The sequence below is a fragment of the Fringilla coelebs genome (assembly GCF_963513975.1).
Source record: "Fringilla coelebs genome assembly, chromosome: 8".
Taxonomy (NCBI): Eukaryota; Metazoa; Chordata; class Aves; order Passeriformes; family Fringillidae; genus Fringilla; species Fringilla coelebs.
The window spans coordinates 20,090,338-20,112,389 of record NC_140066.1 but is presented as its reverse complement, the minus strand read 5'-3'; the positions used below and the strand labels follow the sequence as shown (position 1 = coordinate 20,112,389).

Sequence of the window (22,052 nt, the reverse complement as noted above, 5' to 3'; positions counted from 1 at the left end):
AAAGAGTGCGCTCCCTTTCCCGCGGTAGGGATGGCTGAGGCACTGTCTGCCCGGCCGTTCGGCTGACAGCGTGTCAGTGTCCTGACCCCGGCTGTTTCTCTCCGCAGATGGCCGCAGCCCCATGTGCCGAGCAGCCCCTTTCCCGCGGTAGGGATGGCTGAGGCACTGTCTGCCCGGCCGTTCGGCTGACAGGGTGTGCAGTGTCCTGACCCCGGCTGTTTCTCTCCGCAGATGGCCGCAGCCCCATGTGCCGAGCAGCCCGGGCCCGTGAGGGCCGGAGCCAGGCGCTGTCCCTGAGGCGAGGAGCGCAGCCACCGCCATGGCCTCACGCCGCCGGGCCCGGCACGCCGGCCCTCCCGACGGGGGCTGGGGATGGATGATTGTTGCTGGCTGCTTCCTCGTCACGATCTGCACCAGGGCCGTGACAAGGTAAAGACACTGCTGCTTGTCTTGCTGGCCTCTTTGTGGCATTAGCTTTTTTTTTTTTTTTTTTTTTTTTTTTCCCCGCCTTAGGAAGAGGGTTTGTTATCTCCTGAAACCCCTAAGGCTGCGGGGGCGACCAAGGGATTATGAGACCTCTGGCTTTAGTCTCGCCTCCTCTGACAGCTGCTCTAGCTTTCAGCACCCGCTCCTTGATTTCTTACAGAATCAAGGCCAGGGGCAGGTAGAGCTATTTCAGACTGTGGCGGTTTGGCTGGGGAGGGAGGAATCGTGTAGGGTCTCTTTGGGTTCACTGTGTCCCTCTGATCCCACAGCCGTGCTTGTTTTTGCCAGTCCCAGTGAATTTGTGTGACTCCTGAGTCAATGTGAAAATCATGTAAATACTCCCTTCATCCTAATGTGAGCGTTTCAGGTCCTGCCTGAGAGGGTCCAAGCCCTAGAGAAGAGACCCTGCTCTGCACCCTTCTGGTATCCAAAATATGCAGAAAATTTTCTCTGAATAGAAAGAACAGGAGAGAACAAGAACTAGACTGCTGCCTCGCATAAAAATAACGCAATCTGGAATGAGATTGCTTTTACAGTGACTTTGATGTCAACTGGAGATAGAGGAGCCTGGTGTGTGTGAACATGAACAATTTAGCTATATTAAGCAGAGAGTTAAGCACTCTGGTAAGTGAGGAAAACTCAGAGTATCTTGTTGGGCAGTCAGTATAATGTAAATACAGTGTTTCCTACCTAAAGTTCTTATTTCTTTTAAAATAAAGCTCCCAGATTTAGGGATCTTAAGTCTTTGGGGATCTAGGGTCTTGAGGTCAGCAGCACAGAAGGTGATAGAAACACATAGTGTTAGTTAATGCATACAAATGTACCAATTCCATAACAATAGCAGAGAATTCCTAGTGGATTTAATTCCATGTTCATGTGTGCAATGTGTTACACGGGAAATTATCTAATGGCTGGCACACATTAGACTACACAGAAGAGTGAAATATGTGCAAGAAAAAAAGCTGAAGAAAGTGGTCATTCACTGATTTGGGAAAAAGAGATGGGGGAAAGGCATCTCTTGTTGATCCAGAAAAGAGAATGAAATTATGCAGCCTTTTAATCCGTTCTGCTGCAGGGACGTGTTCAACAATAACACTTGTCAAGTTGAGCAAAATAATCTCTCCTGGAAGCATTTCATTAACCTGCTGGAGGGTCCACAGGCCCCTGCTGTGTTTTGAGTCTCTGTTTGAGAGGAGTTACTTTGTGTTTGTCCATCCATGAGCACACAGCTGCAGGTGGGGTTTGCTCTGCAGGTGTTATATTGACCTACCCTCACAGTTTGTGTGGGCGTGGGATAGCGAGCAACAAGGCCAGTGAAGCACTGTGGGGCCAGGGCTTTGTATGCCAGGGAAGCAACATCATCATATGGGCTATAAATTGCTGGGGAGAATTAGCATTTCAATTTCCTTTCAGTTCAAAATACTCCTGAGTCATAAAAACTCTAGCAGCCGATACCCCAGCAAGAAACATGTGACATTATAATGTTTGCAACCACAAGTTTGATTTTCCCAGGAGCTGGAGAGGACCTTCAGGAGGGTACTTTTTACACCTGAAGAGCGAGAACAGTGTTTTCTGTGAGGAAATATTCCATGTTTAACAGACTGGTGTTCCTGTTTTCTGTCCTAGGTGTATCTCCATTTTTTTTGTGGAGTTTCAGGCATACTTTGGGCAAGATTATGCCAGAACTGCTTGGATCCACTCCATTGTCGACTGTGCTACCATGCTTTGTGGTGTGTATTACCGTTTCAAGAGTAATGTGGCTACTTTTGCATTGGCTCCATCTGTTTTTAGCATGCTCACAAGTTGGTGGAGTCAGCTGGGAGTGATACTGTGGGATCTCTGGGGTATAGTATATCCAAGCTGCTTCCCCCAACACAGTTGTGCAAGGGAGTGTCTTCATACTAAAGAAAAGAAGCAGAACTTTGTTTTGTGAAATGACCTAATTTTTCAGAAATGTACTTTTGTTGAGGTCTATTGGGACACCTCATGTTTGAGAGCTATTAAGTGAGCAATTGTTTCTTTTGCCTTTTGATTGGAGTCATATTTGAGATGTAGCACAGGATGTACATCTTGCCTCCAGATCAAGTCACAACCATCCTCCTTTTATCAAAAGGGCATATTTACAAATAGTCTTCTCTCTTAAAAGAAAATTTGCTAATATTAAAAATCATGTGCATCAACTCAGCAGTTGTACTAAATTTCTCATGGGTTTGCTTTAAAGCTGTACAGCTTGGTGAAAATCCATGCTCTAGTCCTGTAGAAGAGGTTAATCCATAAGAATTGCTAGGAAGGCAGAGGGGCACAGCAAGAATGAGATGCAACAACTCACCTGTGACAGCCAGGTTATATCTTGAGGAAAAGAGAGAAATAGGAGTAACCTTGCCCTGGCATTGCAGGTAGTTGAAGGGGAGAGGGTTGGTGATGGCATCCCATGGTAGAGGCAGGGTGATATGGGAGACATTGGAGGAGTGCAGGAGAAGGGTAGCAGCCCTGGAGATTGTCCAAAAGATGTGAGACATCTCCTGTTTGGGTCTAACCCAGAGCCCACAAGGCCAGGGAGTTGTGAGCAAGGACTCCTAAAGTTACTGAGGGCTGAAGTGCAAATTCCAGGTGGGGAAAAGTCTGAGTGTTGTAAGCATGGTGTGGGCTGTTCCTGTGACCTGGCTTGACCCCTTGACCCTGCAGATTAGCTGAGTTCCATAATGACTTTGATCTACAGAAATGGCTGCTGAGAAAGGTACTGTAAGTTTCAGGTTTATCCTGACTTCCAGGAAAATTACTTCTTAAAAGTTTTTTTCTTTATATGTGGTGCTCATGCCATTGTGACAGGATTATGATGGAAGACCACTCTGTAGCTGCAGACAGAGCTGCTTCCTGCTGCTTCCTCCTGCTTCCTTTTCTTTTATAACTGTTGCAGTCAACTTTGTGTGAGGACCTGCCATTAACTACCAGCTTTATTTGTTTTTTGAAGCCCCGCTTGGGAGTTTAATCAGTAATCATGTATCCTGCCAAGTTGGTATCATGCTAGGAGGGCTGCTTGCATCTACTGGACTAATTTTGAGCTCATTCGCCACCAGTCTGGAGCATCTCTACTTATCATTAGGAGTCCTCACAGGTAGGATGTTGCTGCCACAACACAAGACAGGGACGCTAAAAACGATGGGTGATCTCTTCTCTATGTCATATTGACACTGCGCTGGTCCAATAGAGATACTCAGACCTGTTCCCATGATTGTAGATGGGAGGCTGTGCCAGTGAGAGCTTCAGCACTGACTGATCTCATATCACACAAATGCAGCACCCTGCAAAAGCAACTTTACCTTCTATTAGAGAGAGGACTGTCAATAAAGTTCTGAAGTTATGGGAGGTCAGAAAGGATTGCTGTTGCACGTATACATGAAAAGGTTTCCCTGTTTTGTCTGGGATTTGGGAGGCCCTAATATATGCCCTAATATATTTGCATATTTGGGAAAAAAGTTTAACCTAAACCATAAATGTAAGTAAGAATAGAGGAGCTCTTGGTGAATACCAGACACCTCAGCTGTATGCCTTACTTTTGTCTGCATTACATTCCAGTTGAACAGCAAAAAAAATTGCTGGTTGGTAGTCTTGCTGTAGCAGCTCCTCTATTTTTGCTCAGGTATGGTGAAAACAAATCTTTCCTCTGTCCTATCTGCCTGTGTTTGTTGTGCACAGAGGAACTTGAGAGGGGCCTGTGGTCACACTGACATTCCTTCCTCATTAATACTGACCTGGTAGCCACGGTGATATAAGACCTTGTACTTGGTCCCCTGGAGTTTAGTAACGAGTTGGTGGAATTACTGCAGTTCACATGCTGCCAACAGCTTATTTGTTTCAAAAAAAAAAATCCTTATTTTAGCGCCTGTTGCTCCTGTATTACAATGTTAATCTTTGACAAAATGTGTTCATAACAAATAAAAAGGCTTCTTGTAATTTGAGGGACTGCTATAAACCATGCTAATACCTCTGAGGCTTCTTTAGTTGGAGCTGCTGTGAATACTGAGGTAGAAAGGCAGTTACAACTTGTACATGGAGTAGTAAAGAGCCAAGTTCATTACAAGCAGTGAACTTTTAGCCTGTGGGGACTGATTAACAGAGTGGTGAACTGTTGGTAAAGGCTAGATGTGGTGCCCCCAACCCAGAGAGCAGATGGGACCACAACAAGTGAATGTCTAAATCCATAAAAGCAGGAGGACTTGAAACCAAAGAGTAAAGCAGAGGTGAGATTGGGGAGTGTCAATAAGTAGCAGAGTTCCTTCTAAGAGGTATGAAAATGTTTTCAGCCCTAAACTTTCCACTTTCAACAGGACATTTGTTGGCATTTTTGAGACCTATTTCCCCCTGCCAACTCACTGAAAAATAAATGGTGTGTATGCTCAATAAAGTATGATTTTCATAGCTCTTGAGTGATGATGTCCAGCTCAGGGCTGCTCCGCTGGCTCTGCTGCCTGTAGGTCCAAGCCCAGCTCTGTGCCCTGCTTGTCCCCTCGCCTCCTGAGGGGTGCCAGACTGGGCACCCGCCGCCCAGAGTTCCTCTAATCCTCTTATTCCATCCTGGCAGGTTTAGTGCCTGCCCCACACAGTGTGGCCTTTGAGGAGGATCTGGCAAGCCGGTTACAGCACTGGGGACTGTTTTATCCTCTATCAGCAAGTTCTGCCAAAGGCACTGGGGACTATTTTACCCTCAATGTAGGACATGCTCCAAAACCCTAGTCAGGAACTAATTTCTATTACTGATTCAGAAATACACATTTTAGTGTTAGGGCAACCACTTGATGATTAAAACCTGCTCTCTGATTCTGCAGCAGAGACCACAATCTTTTTCTCCATCCAAGAGATGAATCTTATTTGTTTACTCAACTGGATCTGGCTTTCTGAGGCTTTCCTCCCCTCTTGTAGGCAGGGATTTAAAATGGTCAGGACTCCAAGCAGCTGTTGCAAGGAGTTTGTTTAGCAGACCAAGAGAGGGTTTTTTTGTGGAATATTAGTAACAGAGACAGGCTCTTTGTACTGTGTTTCAGAGACCTGAAAATTAATGTTCAGGGTTGCAACAGACCAAAACACAAAGTGGTGCCTCATCAGGACAGCGTGTCTGGTGCCAGCATTAGTGCAGACCCCGGGGCAAGACCTCATCTTGTATGCATGAGAGGCTGACACCTCATGTTTAGTGATCCTCCTTGTTCTTGTTATGAAGTGAACTCCACCACTTCTGTCTAAGTCATTATTGTGGATTAATGGTCATCAATTAGGTGTGTCAAGTCAGGGACCCTGCCAGTGGAAGAAAGACGTCATCCTAGTTTCTCATCACACTCAGGCTGCGTGATACAGAATCAGAAAAAGCTTTCTATTCTTTTGTACTAATGAAAATACATTATGTGGTTTGCTTTAATATGTTCCATATGTCATGCTTAGTATTAAGCCATCTGCACTTTGCTTTCTCTTCTAGGGCTTGGGTTTGCACTTTGTTATTCTCCAGCCATTGCGATGGTGGGCAAATACTTCAACAAAAGAAAAGCGCTGGCATATGGAATAGCCATGTCAGGAAGTGGAATTGGTACCTTCATCCTGGCCCCTGTGGTCCAGCTCTTAATTGAGCAGTTTTCCTGGCGAGGAGCTTTGCTCATTCTGGGAGGTTTTGTTTTAAACCTCTGTGTCTGTGGTGCCTTGATGCGGCCTATTTCTCTTAAGGAGGATTGTAAACCTGCTCCTGAGTTGCTTGAACAGAATTATGTTCCTGAAACAGAGAAACGAGACTTAAAGCGAATGTCCATCTGTTCACCTTTAATCAAATTATGGCCTCATGAATGTTTATGCTACTGTTCATGGAAGGAATATGACTTTTTGCTGATGCCAGGCTTCATGGTGCTGGCAGTGTCAATTTTATTTATGGCGTATGGCTGCAGCCCTCTTTTTGTCTACCTAGTGCCTTATGCTTTGAGTGTGGGAGTGAGTCATCACCAGGCTGCCTTCCTCATGTCCATACTTGGTGTCATAGACATCATTGGTAATATCACCTTTGGATGGCTCACAGACAGAAGGTAAGGGCTTCTGGCTGATCAAATGTAAGCTTTAGCTGGTGGGAGGCTGGATGCAAGCAAGGTATAATACATATGAAAGTTAACATTATGTACTCTTTCTGTAGCTTTCTGTAGCACTTAAAAACCCCAACAACAGAGTCTTACTTTCAGGAATGTTTGCTGTTTAATCTTCTTGTCTCTTCTGAGATCGTTCAATTGGTTTAATATCCTTTTTTCCTGAAAAATTGATGTGTTTGTATGTTTGATAGTGGAAATGCAACCCCTTGCTTGAGGTATGCTGAGTGTGATTCTCCATATCTATTTCCAAGGGGGTTTCACCCTGCTTCCTCTGCTTTTCCATCTCTTTTGTGCTGCTGGGGAGGCATAGAAGTTATGGACGAGGGTCCAGGGTCTGGTCCAATATTGTTAGGCACGTGTTAGGAAGGACTGACTGAAAATTGTTATACATTTTCCAGTATATAAGAACTCACCCTACTTTGTGAACTCAGTTCACTCCAAACATCAGTGTACAGCATCTGTAACATCAGTAGATACTGGTCAAATTAGCAAGGATTTTGATTCTAAAGGATGCATTCTTTACACTTATTTAGTTTGTGGGAGAAATCAATTATTGTTTTTGTGTAGCATCTCACTTAACTAACACTAACTTGCATTTAAGGGCTGACTGGAAAGGGGACAGCTAAGAGAGGTATACTGCAATATTTTATGCATAATACTGGGAGCACCTTGCTGAGCTGGGATTTAAAGCCCAATGAAATACTGCTTTGAACACTGAAGCTTTAGGGGACTGCAAAATCCTGGCAGTGGGGTTCTGTCACTAGGAACATCCCGAAGAACACTGCAGGCACCAGACTGCTGCTGGCCAGATATTTCTGCAGCTGTAGGTGGGCAACTTTCCTGACCTGGGCTCGTCTGCTGTTTGAAGGCTTCTGTAAGGCAATTGACTTTAATCTGAGCTATAGAAAAGAGAGACTGAGCACTGCATGCTGGGGCATAGAAGCTGAAATTCTGGTTTCAGTGATAATATTTTTCTTTTCTGTTTTGAAATTTGCAGGTGCCTGAAGAAACATCGGTACTTTTGCTACCTCTTCGCTGTGGGAATGGATGGCCTCTCGTGTCTTTTCCTGCCAGTTCTCCAAAGCTTCCCCTTGCTTGTGCCTTTCTCATTTACCTTTGGCTACTTTGATGGAGCCTATGTAACGCTGATCCCTGTTGTGACAGCAGATGCCGTGGGAACTCCTTTGCTATCATCAGCACTGGGCGTTGTGTATTTTCTTCATGCCATACCATATCTAGTGAGCCCACCTGTAGCAGGTCAGTTTTGCCAAATGACTTCCCTATAACCTTATCAGTACTTCAGATTTACCTGTTGCTGTGATGTAAAGGGGGAGGAAGGAGAACAAATGCACAGTGAATGTGAAGGCAGCCTCTGGCTAGAGGAACAATACACCTGTACATTTATAACTCTTTTAGATTTCCCATCCTGGTCTTGGTGGGATGATTTCTACATATAGAGTGAGATGAAATTTAAAAAACAAACCAGTATGAAATAGGCTTCTAAGAGCTGTTACATCACCACTTCATGTAGTTTAGAAGCTGTGCAAGTAGAAGGAGTAAAAGATTTCACTGTGAAATTACATGATTTTGTCAAATCTAAATCTCTCTAAAGAGAGTTTAATTCCTAGTTTGTCTTTGTTTTATGTTTTCTTTTTGTATTTAGTCTCTACATTGCTTTGACCAAGTGGGTGAGTCAGCTCCACTCCTGTGTGGCCATAAACTCATCCCTGTAATATCTAACCATCATTTTTCCCATCCGTACCATTACAGTGAAGTAAGGATGAGAGCTGTACCCTTATTATTCTTTAGAAAGCACTTGACACAGTTTTTAATACTCTGAGATCTTCTTTAAACACCAACTATATATATCTTGCATATTTTGTCTGATCTTTACATCAATTCCCAATTAATCACTGCTCATTAAGCTTTTAATTTAATTTTTCATAGCAAAAATTATTGCAAAATAGAATTGCTTTGAGTGAAGCATGAGCCTGGCCATAGCTTAATAAATGTTTCTGCATGAAGATCTTAGAGCCCTCTAAGCCTTCTAAAGACTGCCATTTAAATCCAGGCAGTTGGAAGATGTTTATTTAGTAGTGTGGTGATGACTGCTCTGCCTTTTCTTGTGGATTTGACTTCCAAACAAAAGACTATAAAGATATTATTTGCCTGCTGAGAATAAATCCCTCTCTGCACCAGGATGTAAAAGTATAGTGATGGTGATATAAATCCGTATTATTTGATTGTTTTTATATGTGATAACTCTAGAAGTTTATAACTGGGTAACAGGACTTGTAAATTTTCCATGAGAGTACTGGTAGACCTCTAAATCATTTTTTTTCCCTACAGGTTGGCTTGTGGACACAACTGGCAGCTATACTGCATCATTTCTCCTGTGTGGATTTTCTATGATATTTAGTTCAGCACTATTATGCTTTGCAAGACTAGCAAAGAAAATCAAAAGAACACATTTGCCATCCCTCACTGGTAACACAGCCTTGAAACAGCACATCTGGACAAACGGAGCAATAGCTTATTCTGTCACAGCAGAATTAGACCAAAGGGATGTTGAATTTTTGGCTGTGGATACAAACAGCTTCAGCAACAGGTGACAAGTGCTGTTGAAATTCAGTAGGGCACAACCTGAGACAGATGTGGCTCAGTGGTGTTACACTGTTGAAGATACTTCTGTGAAACAAGACCTCTCTCAATTAGATTGTTCTGTTGTGTTTTAGTTGGCTTAAATCTACATGCAGCAACAGTAATACCAAGTTAATGCAGTAATAGAAGAATGCTAGATTGAAAATAGAATTTGTAGATACAAGTGTTCACAGATTTATTTGAAATGCAATGTTGACTCCACAGGGATCAGTCACCAAGACTGAACAATAACATTTACATTTAAAAACACTATTAATGACCCAAGCTTTTTCATTTTGTGGTCTAGTATGTTTCAATGGACTAATTACACACACCATGAAAAAATCTCTGCATTTATCAGTCTGCATGAAACTCTTTGTAAATGAGTGTTTCAAATGCCAAAGTCATCTGTTTGTTTTGCTTTTTTTTTTGTTTTGTTTTGTTTTGTTTTTAAGAAAATCTGGCAGGAAACTGATTTATGCTGAGTATCTCTGGAGCAGCTTTAATTTTTACAATGTGCCTGAACTTTGTACATACATTTCAATTTAATTTCAAATATGGTTTTAGACCTGCTTTTCCATGCTCTTTAGCAAATTCTACTTTTTTTCTTTTTTCTTATGGATACCTTTAAAATCTGAACTTCTAAACATTGACATTCTGGGTATGATCTTTCAGCTGATCCTTGTCTTGGGGGGTGGAAAATGTGCTGTGGTGGCTCTACTTATCTGAAGAGGAGTAAATTTGTACCATGGGACCAGGCATGCTGATAGACAAATGTGCTTTAATTGCATTGGTTGGAAGAAGCCCAAAGGCAGCCCAACCACAGAGCCTCTTCCTCGTGTAAAATCAGCACCTATTAGACAACTTTAAGTCCATGCAACCAGATGGCTGGGAGATTGCCCACCCCAGGGGCTGATAATGGAGAGGATGTTGACAGAATTGTTTCTGTGTTTTGCAGTGGCAAGTCTGTCTCTTTTCAGACCCAGAAACTGTATCTTCAGGTGGTGCCAGTTGCTCATTTGCACCATCTGAAGAGCTGTCAGGTCACTTTTCCTTGATGGCCAGAACACAAGAGCTGTGACTTGCTGACAGTTTCCTGCTGCTTGTGTGAGGAATATGCTCCAGTTGGCTGCTTCACAGGAGCCAGGGAGTGAATGTAGCTCATGGAGTTACTTACTGATGTGATGGTCTAATAAATACTGTGATTTTCTACATTTCCAGAGTGAACACATTGTCAATGGAAAACTTCACATTCCATAATACAAATACTTTCACTGTTTTAATGCTGTATCAAGCTGTATTCTGTTTGTTAACAAATCGATCAGAGTCCAAATAACTTTCACTTACACTGAACTAGTAGTTTTGTTAGTCTGCAGTGTGTTCAATGGCTACTTGTGGTGTCCTTTTCCACTCTGTGCCTTGGAAGTAAAAGCAACATAGGCTGATGTTGCTTTCCATTTGATTTAGACCAAGAGTACAGCCATAGGAGTATAATGTATTTATATATACACACACACATGTATATGAATAACGTGTATCAAGTAGTTTTGTTATCCTCATGTACTTCAAATACAACATATTAAAATCATTTGTGTTTAAATGAAGCCTTTCTTGCTGTCCTGCTTCAGGAATGCAGTCAGAGTCAGTAGCATGATCTATGTGCACAGACGACAGAATAAGCAAAAGCAGTGCAAAATCTTCTTAAAGCCAATGACATAGCTTTTCTTCAGCTCAGCGTGAAAACTCTCTCTTGGGCCCCAGTTTAGTTTTTAACATATATTCATAAAAACCCCCAAAAATTATCCATGGGTGTTTCTTAATGAGTTAGGAAAAATATGCACATTTGGAAAAAAACTAATTGGTTTTCTTAATTAGTACTCATAAAGATAATGTTTTAGATCTTAATACAATATTTTAATATTTTTTAAAGTTTAATTAATTAATTAATTAATATTCTTAAAAAGTAGGGAATAGTGTGGTCAATCAAAAATATAATTTTTTGGAACAAGTTATAAATTACCACTGTAAATAAATTTACAAAAAGTTAATTACTTTGTTTATCAGATCACAACACATCATGGAACTGCATACTGTAAAAGCCTGTTGGAATAATGCCATATGCATTTTTATAATAGTAAATTATACTGTGTAATACGTTATTAGCATTTTCTTATTATTTCAACATTTTTTTCATATGCTTTTCCCTTTGTTTTTTAAGCACTACTTATTGTTTTAAATATCTTATTTAGCATCAAACATTCATCTGGTTTTATCCACAGACCTTTTGTAGAAAATGGTAAAATTCTTTCATGGCTTTCCAATAGTGTTCCTGCTCTGACTTATATCAATGGAGAAAAGCGTATATACCGCAATAAAGACTTCTGTGCATAAAGCACACTGTGAAATATCAGCCCTGTCATGAATGCTCCCACTAAGAAACAGAAGGAAAGAAGCGTAGCAGGAAATGACCTGCAAGTGGAAGAAATGGGAACACAATCCAGGCTGGTGAAGCCTCAGGCCAAACTTCTAGCTCCTGCTCCACAGAACCCAGGCTGAACAGATCACCTTCATCCTGCCATGTGAAATATTTCAGGCAATGCATTACAGAAACCTCTGCTTCACAATAGTTTTAAAGAATGATTTATGATATCAGCAATATTTTTTTTCAGAGATGATAATATTCAGGCTGTCCTCCATGGAGGGCATCTCCTGGCATGGCTTAGTATGGGAATAAATCAAGATGCCTGAGCTAGCTGTGAACAATTTGCCAGATGAACACTGCATGTTTGAGGACTTAGGGGTCTTTTCCACCCTTAACAATCCTGTAATTCTATGTTCCCACCAGCCCTGATGGACACAAGCATTGATGGATATGAGCACTGCTCTGCTGAGCCTGTCTGGCTCCCCAGGACAGCGTGGTGGGACTTGGCTTGGGGTAACTTCTGTCCAACACAGATTCTACCTCAGATGGATCCTACCTGGGATTATGCTCTGTTCCGTGCAGTGGATGGAAGTTCAGTGTAAGTAAGTGAAACTGCTCACAGCTGCTGAGGTTATCCCATGTATCTTCATTCCGTGAGGTTTGAAATGGGAAAATAATAATTATTTTGAAGTTATTTATATTCTAGTGATAATCTGGAACATTTAATAAATTGTACCTTGAAAAGTTGTGTGAAAACAACATGGGAAAAGTCAAGTACCTTCTGTTGAAAAATGACTCTTTTTTTCAGAAAAAATATTCCTGAACCATTCCTATCAGCTTGGATAATAATTTATCTCCTGAAAAACAAAGGCTGTGTTACTATATGGTGAATGTATTTTATATTGCCAAACATTATTGCTTTGTAAAGTGTTTTAAATTTATGTGAGAAGGAAGAGCTTGTTTAACTTAAACTGTAACACTACTTCATGGTCAGATTAGCAAAGTCCTTAGTGGGGTTTGTCTCAATAAATAATATCTTCTTAGTGATTATTCTGGTGTATTTCAGTAAAATTTTCTATATACTTTAGAAGGTGCTTTTGAGTCATAAACTGATACTTCCTGAAATGTTATTTTCAGTCATTTTTTCCTTACTCTGCTAGCATCAGCTTCAGTGATGTATTCATACTTGAGTGTGAATTAATTGACAGGTGTGTTCAGCCTCTCTACAGTTCTAGTTTTCCCCAAAAAACCCACATATTTCTCAAAAATGTGTGTGTCATTTCTCTAACTCCCGAAGCTCCAACTCAGCCTGCTCTCCATGTCAGCATGCCAGGCAATGCAGCAGCACCACCCTGTGGGAAATAACGTTTTTCCTCATTTACAAGAGAGGCAAAATCCAGAAGGCTGGATACCTGGGAGCATCCCCAGGCATCTGTGCTTCAGAGCAGTCCTGCAGAATACAAAGGAGGTGAGGCACAACAAATACACTTTTTGCATTACTACGTCTCACAGTTTCTTCACTATGCAGATCGAGCTGCTTTGACTCTTCATAAAAATTCAGGCTCACATTTTTTTTCCAAAATAATTTATACCTTATCCTTATTTCTTCAAGGTTCTTTTTTCAGGAGATATCCTGGTGGCAGTGAAGAGGGGAGAACGGATGTGTCACCACGGCTTGCACCACCTCCCTCCTCAAATTCTTCCCTGCTGCCCTCCACCCTCCGTGCCGTCAGTGGAGTTTAGATGGCACTGATGCTGAGCTCAGAAGCCCTCAAGGTTCACAAAGGCAGTGAGGCTGTCTAACAGACCCTTTTGTCCCCATAGCTGGGCACACCAATGTCGTGTCACCAGTTCCTGGCTTTGCCCCCACTGCTGTTGCAGCCAGCTTTCAGGAGTGGTCTGTCAGAACTGCTCCCAGTCCCTCTCTTCTCCCTCCTCACCACTCCTTCCCTAGGCAGGGTTGCCTTTGTATGTAAGAGAGAAGCTGGCAGGTGGCTGGGAAACAAGGGTGGATTTTGCTCCAGCTGGTTCTTAGAAAGATTCAGAGAATATTTCATAACCAATTCTCTGAAATATGTTATGAAAAAGCTTGATTGCTTTTGCTCGTGTTATGAAAGATTCTCTGAAGAAGAGCTGAGAAGGAAGAGGTTTATTGTTATTTTGTGATCTGGCATTGGTGTTTTGCACTCCTTCATGGCTTGCAGGGGTGCTATTGTGGGTGCAGGAATACTCCAGATGGCTAGAAACTAAAGTGCACATCCTTCTTTATGGGCTTTGTCACCAGTTTGCTTCATGCTACACTAGTGGCTAAAGTTCAGAAGTGTTTTGGAAGTAAAGCATTAGTTTTCCCTAAGTACTATGCTCTATCAAACACAGAGACACTACTGGGAAATTAGAACAGGATACTACGAACAATATGAAAATTTAGTTGGACAGCTGAAAACTTTTGGCATTTCAGTGCTTTCTTCCAACTATGTAGACCCTATGGGCACCTGTGGAGGCTCAAAGTTCTGCCACTGAAGCAAGAGCCTTCTAATCTAGGAGGAGCAGAAACAAGCTAGGAGAAATATCCCTCTGAAGTTAGGGTGAGAAAACCCTCCCTTCCACGGGTGTCTGTAGGCACATGTTAATATCACCAGTTTCAGCTGCTCTCTGCGTTGTTCCATCCCTGTTATCCCATTAGTTCCCCTGGTTTTCTGCCCCTCCCCTGCACCACTTTTCCCTGTTCCCATTGGTCCTCAGCCCTCAGAGCCACCCCTTTCCCCCTATATTTAATCCTGTACCCTCCACCCTCTTCTGTCTCTGTCCATGGACCTTCTTGGGGGAAATAAACAGCCTTTGGATCTCCAAACAAAGACCCGGCCCTTGCCTTTCTTCGTTAGCTTTCTTGCAAGTGTGCTCCAGGCCCTGAAAGTGCAGGTTGCTCTCTGGGACTTGTTGAAGTACGCTGCTTCAGGCACCCACCTCTTTTTCCACATCCCCCTTGTGCTCCCCTGCCCTGCTCTGTGGTGTTCACCTAACTCTGCTCTGGTTGTGCTCTCCCCTCCATGTCCAGTTCAGGTCATTTCTTGTGTGTGTTTGCAATCCCTGACTTTTTTGACAAGCGTGGCCATAGCCGTCTCTTTGTCACCTCAAAGACTGTCCTTCCTTCCTCTCCAGCTGTTTTCTGTTGTGGTTCCTGATAGAGTGCTTTGGGTAAACTAGACAGACGCTGTTTTGCGCACAGTTTAATTCTTTTGTGCAATGCCCCTGGAGCCACTTTTGCTGAGAGGTCAGGGAAAATAAATGGGGCTGTCTCCTCAGCCTTTCATAGCTTACCAAAACTTAATCCTTCTTACCTTTTGGAATGGCTATTTCACTTTACTTCATCTACTAACATGAAGGCCAGTCATCAGAGAGATACCCAAAAACAACAGTTTATTGATTCAACAGACTTTAGTAGTTCACAACAATAATACACATTTTGTAAGCTTTCCAGGGGACTAGCTAAACAGTGTGTGTTTTTCATAATTAAACAGCATACAAGGTAATAAACTGAACAAGCCTTCAACAAAAGTTTCTTCTACAAAAGATATTTTTAAAATACTTATAAAAGCTTCAAAAATTCTATTTGTGTATAAGCATGCCCTTCAAGTATACAGACAAAATACTACTATATGATTCCCTTATCTTTTTCTCAGTAGAAGGTGGTAACTGATTTCAGTGTACAAGTTCTGTGTTCTACAAACCATCACTTAAATACAACATTTATATCCATGTTAGCATTGAAGACTATGTTACATTAGCTAAAAATATATATTTTTAATATTATATAGTTAGCCAAGCATGCTCCCTGCTAGTGAATGAACAAATCAACCATTGTTGTCTGCAGTTTCTACATTATGAGCAGAAAGTGATGCCACCTGTATTCCATTTGGCCATAATGTCTACCTTCAAATGAAAAACAACAAAAAAAGTTTTGAAAGTCTATTGAAACCTCCTTGGTTTGGGGGATTTTTTGGTACACAGGATTTTTGTGAGCTTTAGCTTTAGATGGAAAGTCGTAGCTCAGTTAATGCATTCAGATATTCTTCATTGCTGGGATCCAAAGCAATGGCTTCCTCATAGCATTCAATTGCTTCTCGTTTCTTACCATTTAGTTTATGAACGAGCCCAAGTGTACCAATAGCAGTGGCATCTCCTAAACCACTCTCAATTTTCTGTTTCAATAATGTCTCCACAGCTTCACTCGACCTTTTTCTTGCATAGGAATCTATTTCCAGTTTCAGACATTCTAGGTAATATTTAATGGCTATTGATTCTGATTTCACGTGAAATTGCTGAAAATGGCCATAATTGAAGTAGATTTCTTGTTTTTCATCACAGGCTAGATCACTTCTCTGAAGCACTTTCTGATATATCTCTTCTGCTTCTTCATACCTCTTGTCTATTGCATATATGCCTGCTAGGTCACTATAGGCAGAAAAAAATACTGGCTTTTTGTCAATCACTGTTTTAAAATGAGAAATGGCAAGCTGGATGAGATTCTCCATTTCCTCTATAGGTGGGTATCTCATCTTTTTCAGCTTAAGTACCTTGGATCTGTAGCAGAGTCCTAGTTGGTGATGCAGAACGACAGAGTTTGGCGTCAGTGCTAGGGCCTTCTGCAAAATCTCCACCGCCTTGTTCAGTACTCCTTTCTTTCTGTAAAAATTAGCAGCATGTCGCAGGAAAACAGGAAAGTCAGGGGTTTTCCTGAGTCCTTCTTCAATGTACCGCTCCCCTTCATTAGCTCGATTTAATCGCTGGAGCTCCAATGCGAGCAATGCCACAACGGTAGTGTCCGCTGGATTCAGTTCCACTGCCCGCTTCAGGGCCTCGAGGCATGGCCTTATCTCTCCACCATACCTCTGAGTGTTCCCTTCCAAGCGATACATTGCTGTTGCATAGCCAGCACTAAAATCTGAGTTATTGGGCTCACTCCTCAGAGCATTTTCAAAGCAGTTCATCGCCCTCTCAAAGTAATTCCTCCCGAAACGCAATAATGCCCATCCTTGCTCAGCGTAGATCTCTGGAAGCTGAATCTTCCCATGAGCAGTACTTGAAAGCTTTTTGCAGCTGTTTTCCACTTTGCTTACATAGGTTTGAGCTTCTTCATATCTCTGCATGTGGTAATAGATCCAGGCATAGTTCCCCCAGGTAACAAGACTTCTTCTGTCAATTTCATCTGGATGACGTTTTTGAATAGCTTCTTCAGCTTTTTTAAGACTTCTCAGGGCTTTCTCATTTGAATTCTTTAGGTGATTTACATAGGAGAGTAAATTATAATCTCTAATCTCATATTGTGCCAAAAACTTGATATGATCAAGTATTGTTTCCTCTAGGGCCTCAAGACTTACATGCTCCTTCAGCAAACTCCATGTAAAATGACATTCTAACTGCGACAGGGAAGTCTTCAAGGAATCCTTGGAAATGGTACTAGAAGAAATCAAAGAAAAAGTTGTTTGTAACCCATTTACTTTTTGCTATTCTTGTTTTTAAGCCAGGCATGATGTACTTTAAAGGCAGGCAATACCTCACTTAGTGCCCTTGGTCCACAATACTTCAAAGAAGCCAAAGCTTTAGGGAGCCCTAGGTCCAAAGTGTTGAATAGTGATTTTATTAATTCTTCTTGCCAGTGTATGATGGATGGCACCTCTTACACAGAAACAGATGTTGCTGTGGATGCTAAAATAGAGGGCTGGTCTCTGTAGTAAAGCTGGCACACCCCTGGGTCTAAAGAACATACTTCCTGTGCTGGGAACAATTGCATAAGCCTACCCAAAAGATGTCATCACTTAACATTTCCTTAAACTATAAATAAGGAGATTTAATCAGTTTTCTAAACCTTTGTACATGTTATGATTTGTATTATAAATTTAATTTTGTATTTCCTGCAAATTTTTAAATCCTTGTATGTTAGATCATAGCACCATTCTTATGTCATGGTTATGCTGATTATATGGTTAATGTATCCAGGAATTGGGTCCCAGCTCTCCCCAGCCTCTCCAGTTGCTGGCACTTGGATGTACAGCCCATGAGTATGTAACCCCATTCCACTTGCTGGTGCAAAGCACACACTCACTAACGCTGTGGCTCCTCAGATGCTGCCTCAGGATGTCCAGTGGCTGGTCAGGGAGCTTCTCTCTCTCCCCAGGTGCCTCATCCCTCGACACACACATTCACACACCCTTATTAACCACACCCTGGTGACATACTACTGGTCCTTAATACTCCTCCTGTATCCCTGGTGTGGTTTGAGCCCAGCTGGCAGCTAAGCATGATGCTGCTGATCACTCATCTCCCCATGTTCCCCACTGGTGGAACAGGGAGGAGAATCAAAAGTAAAAATTGTAGGCTAAGATCAGAATTTATTAATTTTTAATAACTGAAGCAAAATAAAATTAGTAAAAGTAAATATTAATAATTATGATAAAAGGAAAAAATAAAACTCAAAGAAAAACAAGTTGTGCACAGTACAATTGATCACTCCCTGCTGTCTGATGCCCGACTCTGTCCCTGCACCCCAAACAGCCCCCTTCCAGGTGACACCCTCAGTTTATATACTGGGCATGATGTTCTCTGGTGTGGAATATCCCTTTGGCCAGTTCAGATCACCTGCCCCAGGTGTGGTCTCTCCAGCTTTTTTGTGCACCTCCTCACTGGCAAAGCATGAGACACAAAATCAGGACAATCCCCCTCCATCATTCAACAGCTTTTTCTTCCCAAATGGGGCCTGGGAGCCAGCAGGGCAGGGTGTTATTTGGGTTTCCCCTGCTGCCATTGCCTACCCATGTCCCCGTGTGGATGCACCAACTGGCCTTTGTCACCCAATCAAGGGGACATTTTTACAATACAGAGATGACATTTTAGTCTACACTGTGCTTTCTCTTAATTAAAGGACTGACACACAATTCTATTACTGAGGCTCCTCAGTCAAATCTTCATTTCTTAGAAACACTTCCTTGCTGTCCCTCCTGAAACTCAGGTCTGAGAGCCTGTGGGGCACAGCATGTGCTACTGCTCAACTGCAAAATCAAATCTTTTGGATAAAAAATGCACTGAGTGGAAAGTGCAAAATGATGAGGCAAATCAAGGAGGAATCACAAACACGGGTTTGAAAGACAGATTATACCTGTTTGGCTGGGCACCACCTGCACATACTACAGCCTGGATTTCATCCCCACATTGCATGCAAAAAATTTTTCTGACTTTCTGTTCTACTCACAGAGACATAACCTCATTACAGAAGCAGTAACATGACACCATTCAAGAGCATCCTTATTTTATTTTGGTTCTTCTCTAAATAGTCTGTAAAATATTTTCTGTTTTTAGATGCTCAAAGTCTCTCACTGCTTACATTTATGTAAATAATAAGCATTATTTTCCCGTGGCATAGAGAAAAAAAGCATCTTTCAGAGACTAGATTGCTTTCTTACCTCATGGTTTTCCTTCTTTGCTCGCTTCTCTTCAGACAGCCCCAAAGCTAAGAGAATGCTACCCACTGCTGTTGTGCCTTACATTTATTTGGTCCAGCCCCCATGTGATCTGTGAAGAAATTACTGGGAAAATGAAAGTGAAACTTGGCTCTTCCCCGGGTAATAGTCTGCAGCTGAGGAAATGAAACTGAGTCGCTAAGCTGCGCTGTCTCAACCTGGCTCTGTGCCATGCATTACTTTGTGTTGTGGAGAATGTAGCAACGGCTCCTAATGCTCCCAGCGTTTACTGTGTTCAAAGGCAGAGACATCCATGATAAAGAGAATATTTCAGGCTATTGGGGGCTGACCTGGTTATCCTGCGTAGGCTAGGCAAGGGTCATTTGCCCTGCTGCCTCTGCTGAATGCAATTCTGTGCCATGCTCTAGGCTCCTGTTTTATTGGTGTTGTGTCACCGATGTAACACACACACACACAAACAAACCCTTACCTCCCCTCTCTGCACTCTTCCATCCTGTGCCTCCACACCACGAGGTCTCTGCTGCTGTACCAGGCCTGTGTTTTTCTGCACTATGCCATTGTCTAAGAGTACTAAGTATCCCATCTACAGTTTGTTGCTGCTCTCTACATAAACCCACGACTATCCTTTCACAAATCACATTAGAGAGAGGCAGTAGTCAGTTTGAGAAACTGCTGTCACAGGTGTGCCAAGCAAAACAAAGCTGAAGACAGGTCAGGACAAGGTCAAACTGAGCAGACCTGGCAAGCCTTGGTCCCCAGGCTATGCAAAGCCACTGCAAAGCTTACAGCCTGGTGCTGGCAAGAGCAATGCCTGCTACAGGCTACACGCATGGCAGCAGAGATGGGAATGGCCTGAGGACTGGAACATCTATGAACAAACAACAATTGATGCTTAGTTTAAAAAAATTAAAAATGCAGACCTGGCTCTTTATACTTGGAATAACAAAGAGAACCAAGAAATAGATTGTAACATAAATAAATGGCACTATATACAGTAAATTCAGATGTAACCTGAAGCTGCAGACCAGGGAAGAAAAAGAAAGGTGTAAAAGTCTCTTACCCAACTTGTAAAAATTACTCAAACTAGATCTGGTGAGAGGAAGAAGAAACCACAAGCCTCAGCATGATGGCCGAGATGTTAGTATCTGGTAACTGTTCTCTAATTTTCTTCTTCCCTTCTTTTCTCTCCTTTCCCTCCTCCACTCTTTCCCTCTTTTAAAAACCCAACAAACCAGTCTTACATATTAGAACTTCTGGTTTCTACAAAAATTTGGAGAGCCTTAGTAACACACAAACCTCCCCCCCCACACCTTGTGTCTTAAGTGTCTGTTTGTGTGCTTTTGTGTTTGTGTGTGTCTGTGGAGGGGCTGTTGGAGCTGATGTTTCAGAGCTCATGATAAAGGTTAGTGCAGCTACTACTCTGAGTAGCATTAAAGATTCTAGCAATCAGATATTGATAGGTGATGAAGAGATGCAGTGGATTGAGATGGAAAAAGATAAGGGTATCTACACAAATCCATGTATTTTATGGAAAATAAAGGTTGTAGGTAGTTACAGGGAAAAAAGTGTTTGAAAGGTTACTGCAATGCCAAAACCAAATGTGGAGACTAATGTTTTACTAAGCTACTAAGAATCTATGGGTTTCTTGTCTCTGCTTCTGTCCCAGGCAGCTGTTTTCCTTGGTACGTTGCCTGGTGCATGTGGGAAAATGCAGGTATCTTCCTTCTGAAATAAAGAACTTTGCCCTGGTTTCCTTCTGTTTTACTAATTTAGTTGCATTGACATGCTATGGTTTGACACAAATGCTTATTAAATAAAGTACATGCAGGAAAGTGCTTAAATCAGAACATGTAAGAGAACAGTTATGCAAAGCCTTTCTACAGCCATCTCTGTAACTTGCTGGGCACTGCAGAGGAAAACTCAGAAATCTTTCTACAGCTCTGCTGCTTTCACTTCAGAGCAAGCTGTAGCTGAGCTGACTGCTCTCAGGAAGAGCTGCACTGCATAGCAGCAAATGCAGAAGCTTCCTGGAAAACATGTCCGGAAATGGGCTGGGAACAACAAATGCATTTGTATTTAATAAAAAGTCTTTGGTGGTACATACAGAAGAATAAGAAATGTCTTCAAACATATCTACACATTTTATGAGAGAAAATTCATATCTGGATATTTCCTTGGAGCTGAAATGGATACATCCTGACAAACAATTCCCCCTGAAATTCTTTCAGGCAGTTGTCTGAAATGTAGTTTTCCTTTTTTAAAAATAATGTAAACTAGCTATACCATTGTATAGTTAAATACAGGGTCTCTTTACATACCCTATTTTATACTGGTTCCCATTTAGCCTAGGTTAGCATATAATTACTATGTTTGACAGCAGCAATTGTGGCATTTTATAATTTGGGTTTTCCCTTAGAAGGGAAGAGTAACCTCTAATTAATTTGACAAAAAACTCAAGTGAATCACTGAGCAATAACTGCCACCCAAGTTCTTTAAAATCAAACAGTTTTAAGAAATGACAGCCAGGAATGCAAAGGATCATATAGTATCTCTGTATCTAGTGGCATATCCACATATCAAAACACAGGGAGGCTATGAAAACTTCTATGATTTTTCAATTAAAATCTTAATGCTTTCTAAATAAACAAACGTTTCTGTTCTGGGCACCCTCTTGCTCTATCACTGACTATTTAGTATCAGCTTTCTGTATTATTCTATGGATATTACTCCACAGTAATGGGCAGAGTAACAGAATATTTATTTTAAAGGATTGAATTCGGTCCAAGTTTTCGCAAGCCCGGTCACACATCCCCTGACCACAGACACGCTTCTCCGGGAAATTACAGCTGTGCAATGCAGTGCCGGCAAATCAGTTGCCGCAGAGCATGAAGATGACACGGGTTTGCAGGAAGC

At 41.9% G+C, this 22,052-nt stretch overlaps 2 protein-coding genes across 2 annotated transcripts; one reads left to right on the top strand and one right to left on the bottom strand.

Annotated features, from left to right (window-relative positions):
* Nucleotides 1–223: 223 nt before the first annotated feature.
* On the top strand, nt 224–11,990 carry SLC16A12 (solute carrier family 16 member 12; the record flags this gene model as incomplete). Its single annotated transcript, XM_084210843.1, has 7 exons — nt 224–429; nt 2,113–2,216; nt 3,458–3,601; nt 5,954–6,545; nt 7,600–7,859; nt 8,952–9,210; nt 11,912–11,990. The coding sequence occupies exons 1-7, from the start codon at nt 320–322 to the stop codon at nt 11,988–11,990; spliced, it is 1,548 nt and encodes a 515-aa protein (XP_084066969.1). The 5' UTR covers nt 224–319.
* A 3,156-nt stretch (nt 11,991–15,146) lies between these two features.
* Nucleotides 15,147–19,199, bottom strand: IFIT5 (interferon induced protein with tetratricopeptide repeats 5). Its single transcript, XM_084209937.1, has 2 exons — nt 19,122–19,199; nt 15,147–17,121 (listed from the first exon to the last, which is right to left on the bottom strand). The coding sequence occupies exons 1-2, from the start codon at nt 19,124–19,126 to the stop codon at nt 15,693–15,695; spliced, it is 1,434 nt and encodes a 477-aa protein (XP_084066063.1). The 5' UTR covers nt 19,127–19,199; the 3' UTR covers nt 15,147–15,692.
* Between the last annotated feature and the right edge of the window lie 2,853 nt (nt 19,200–22,052).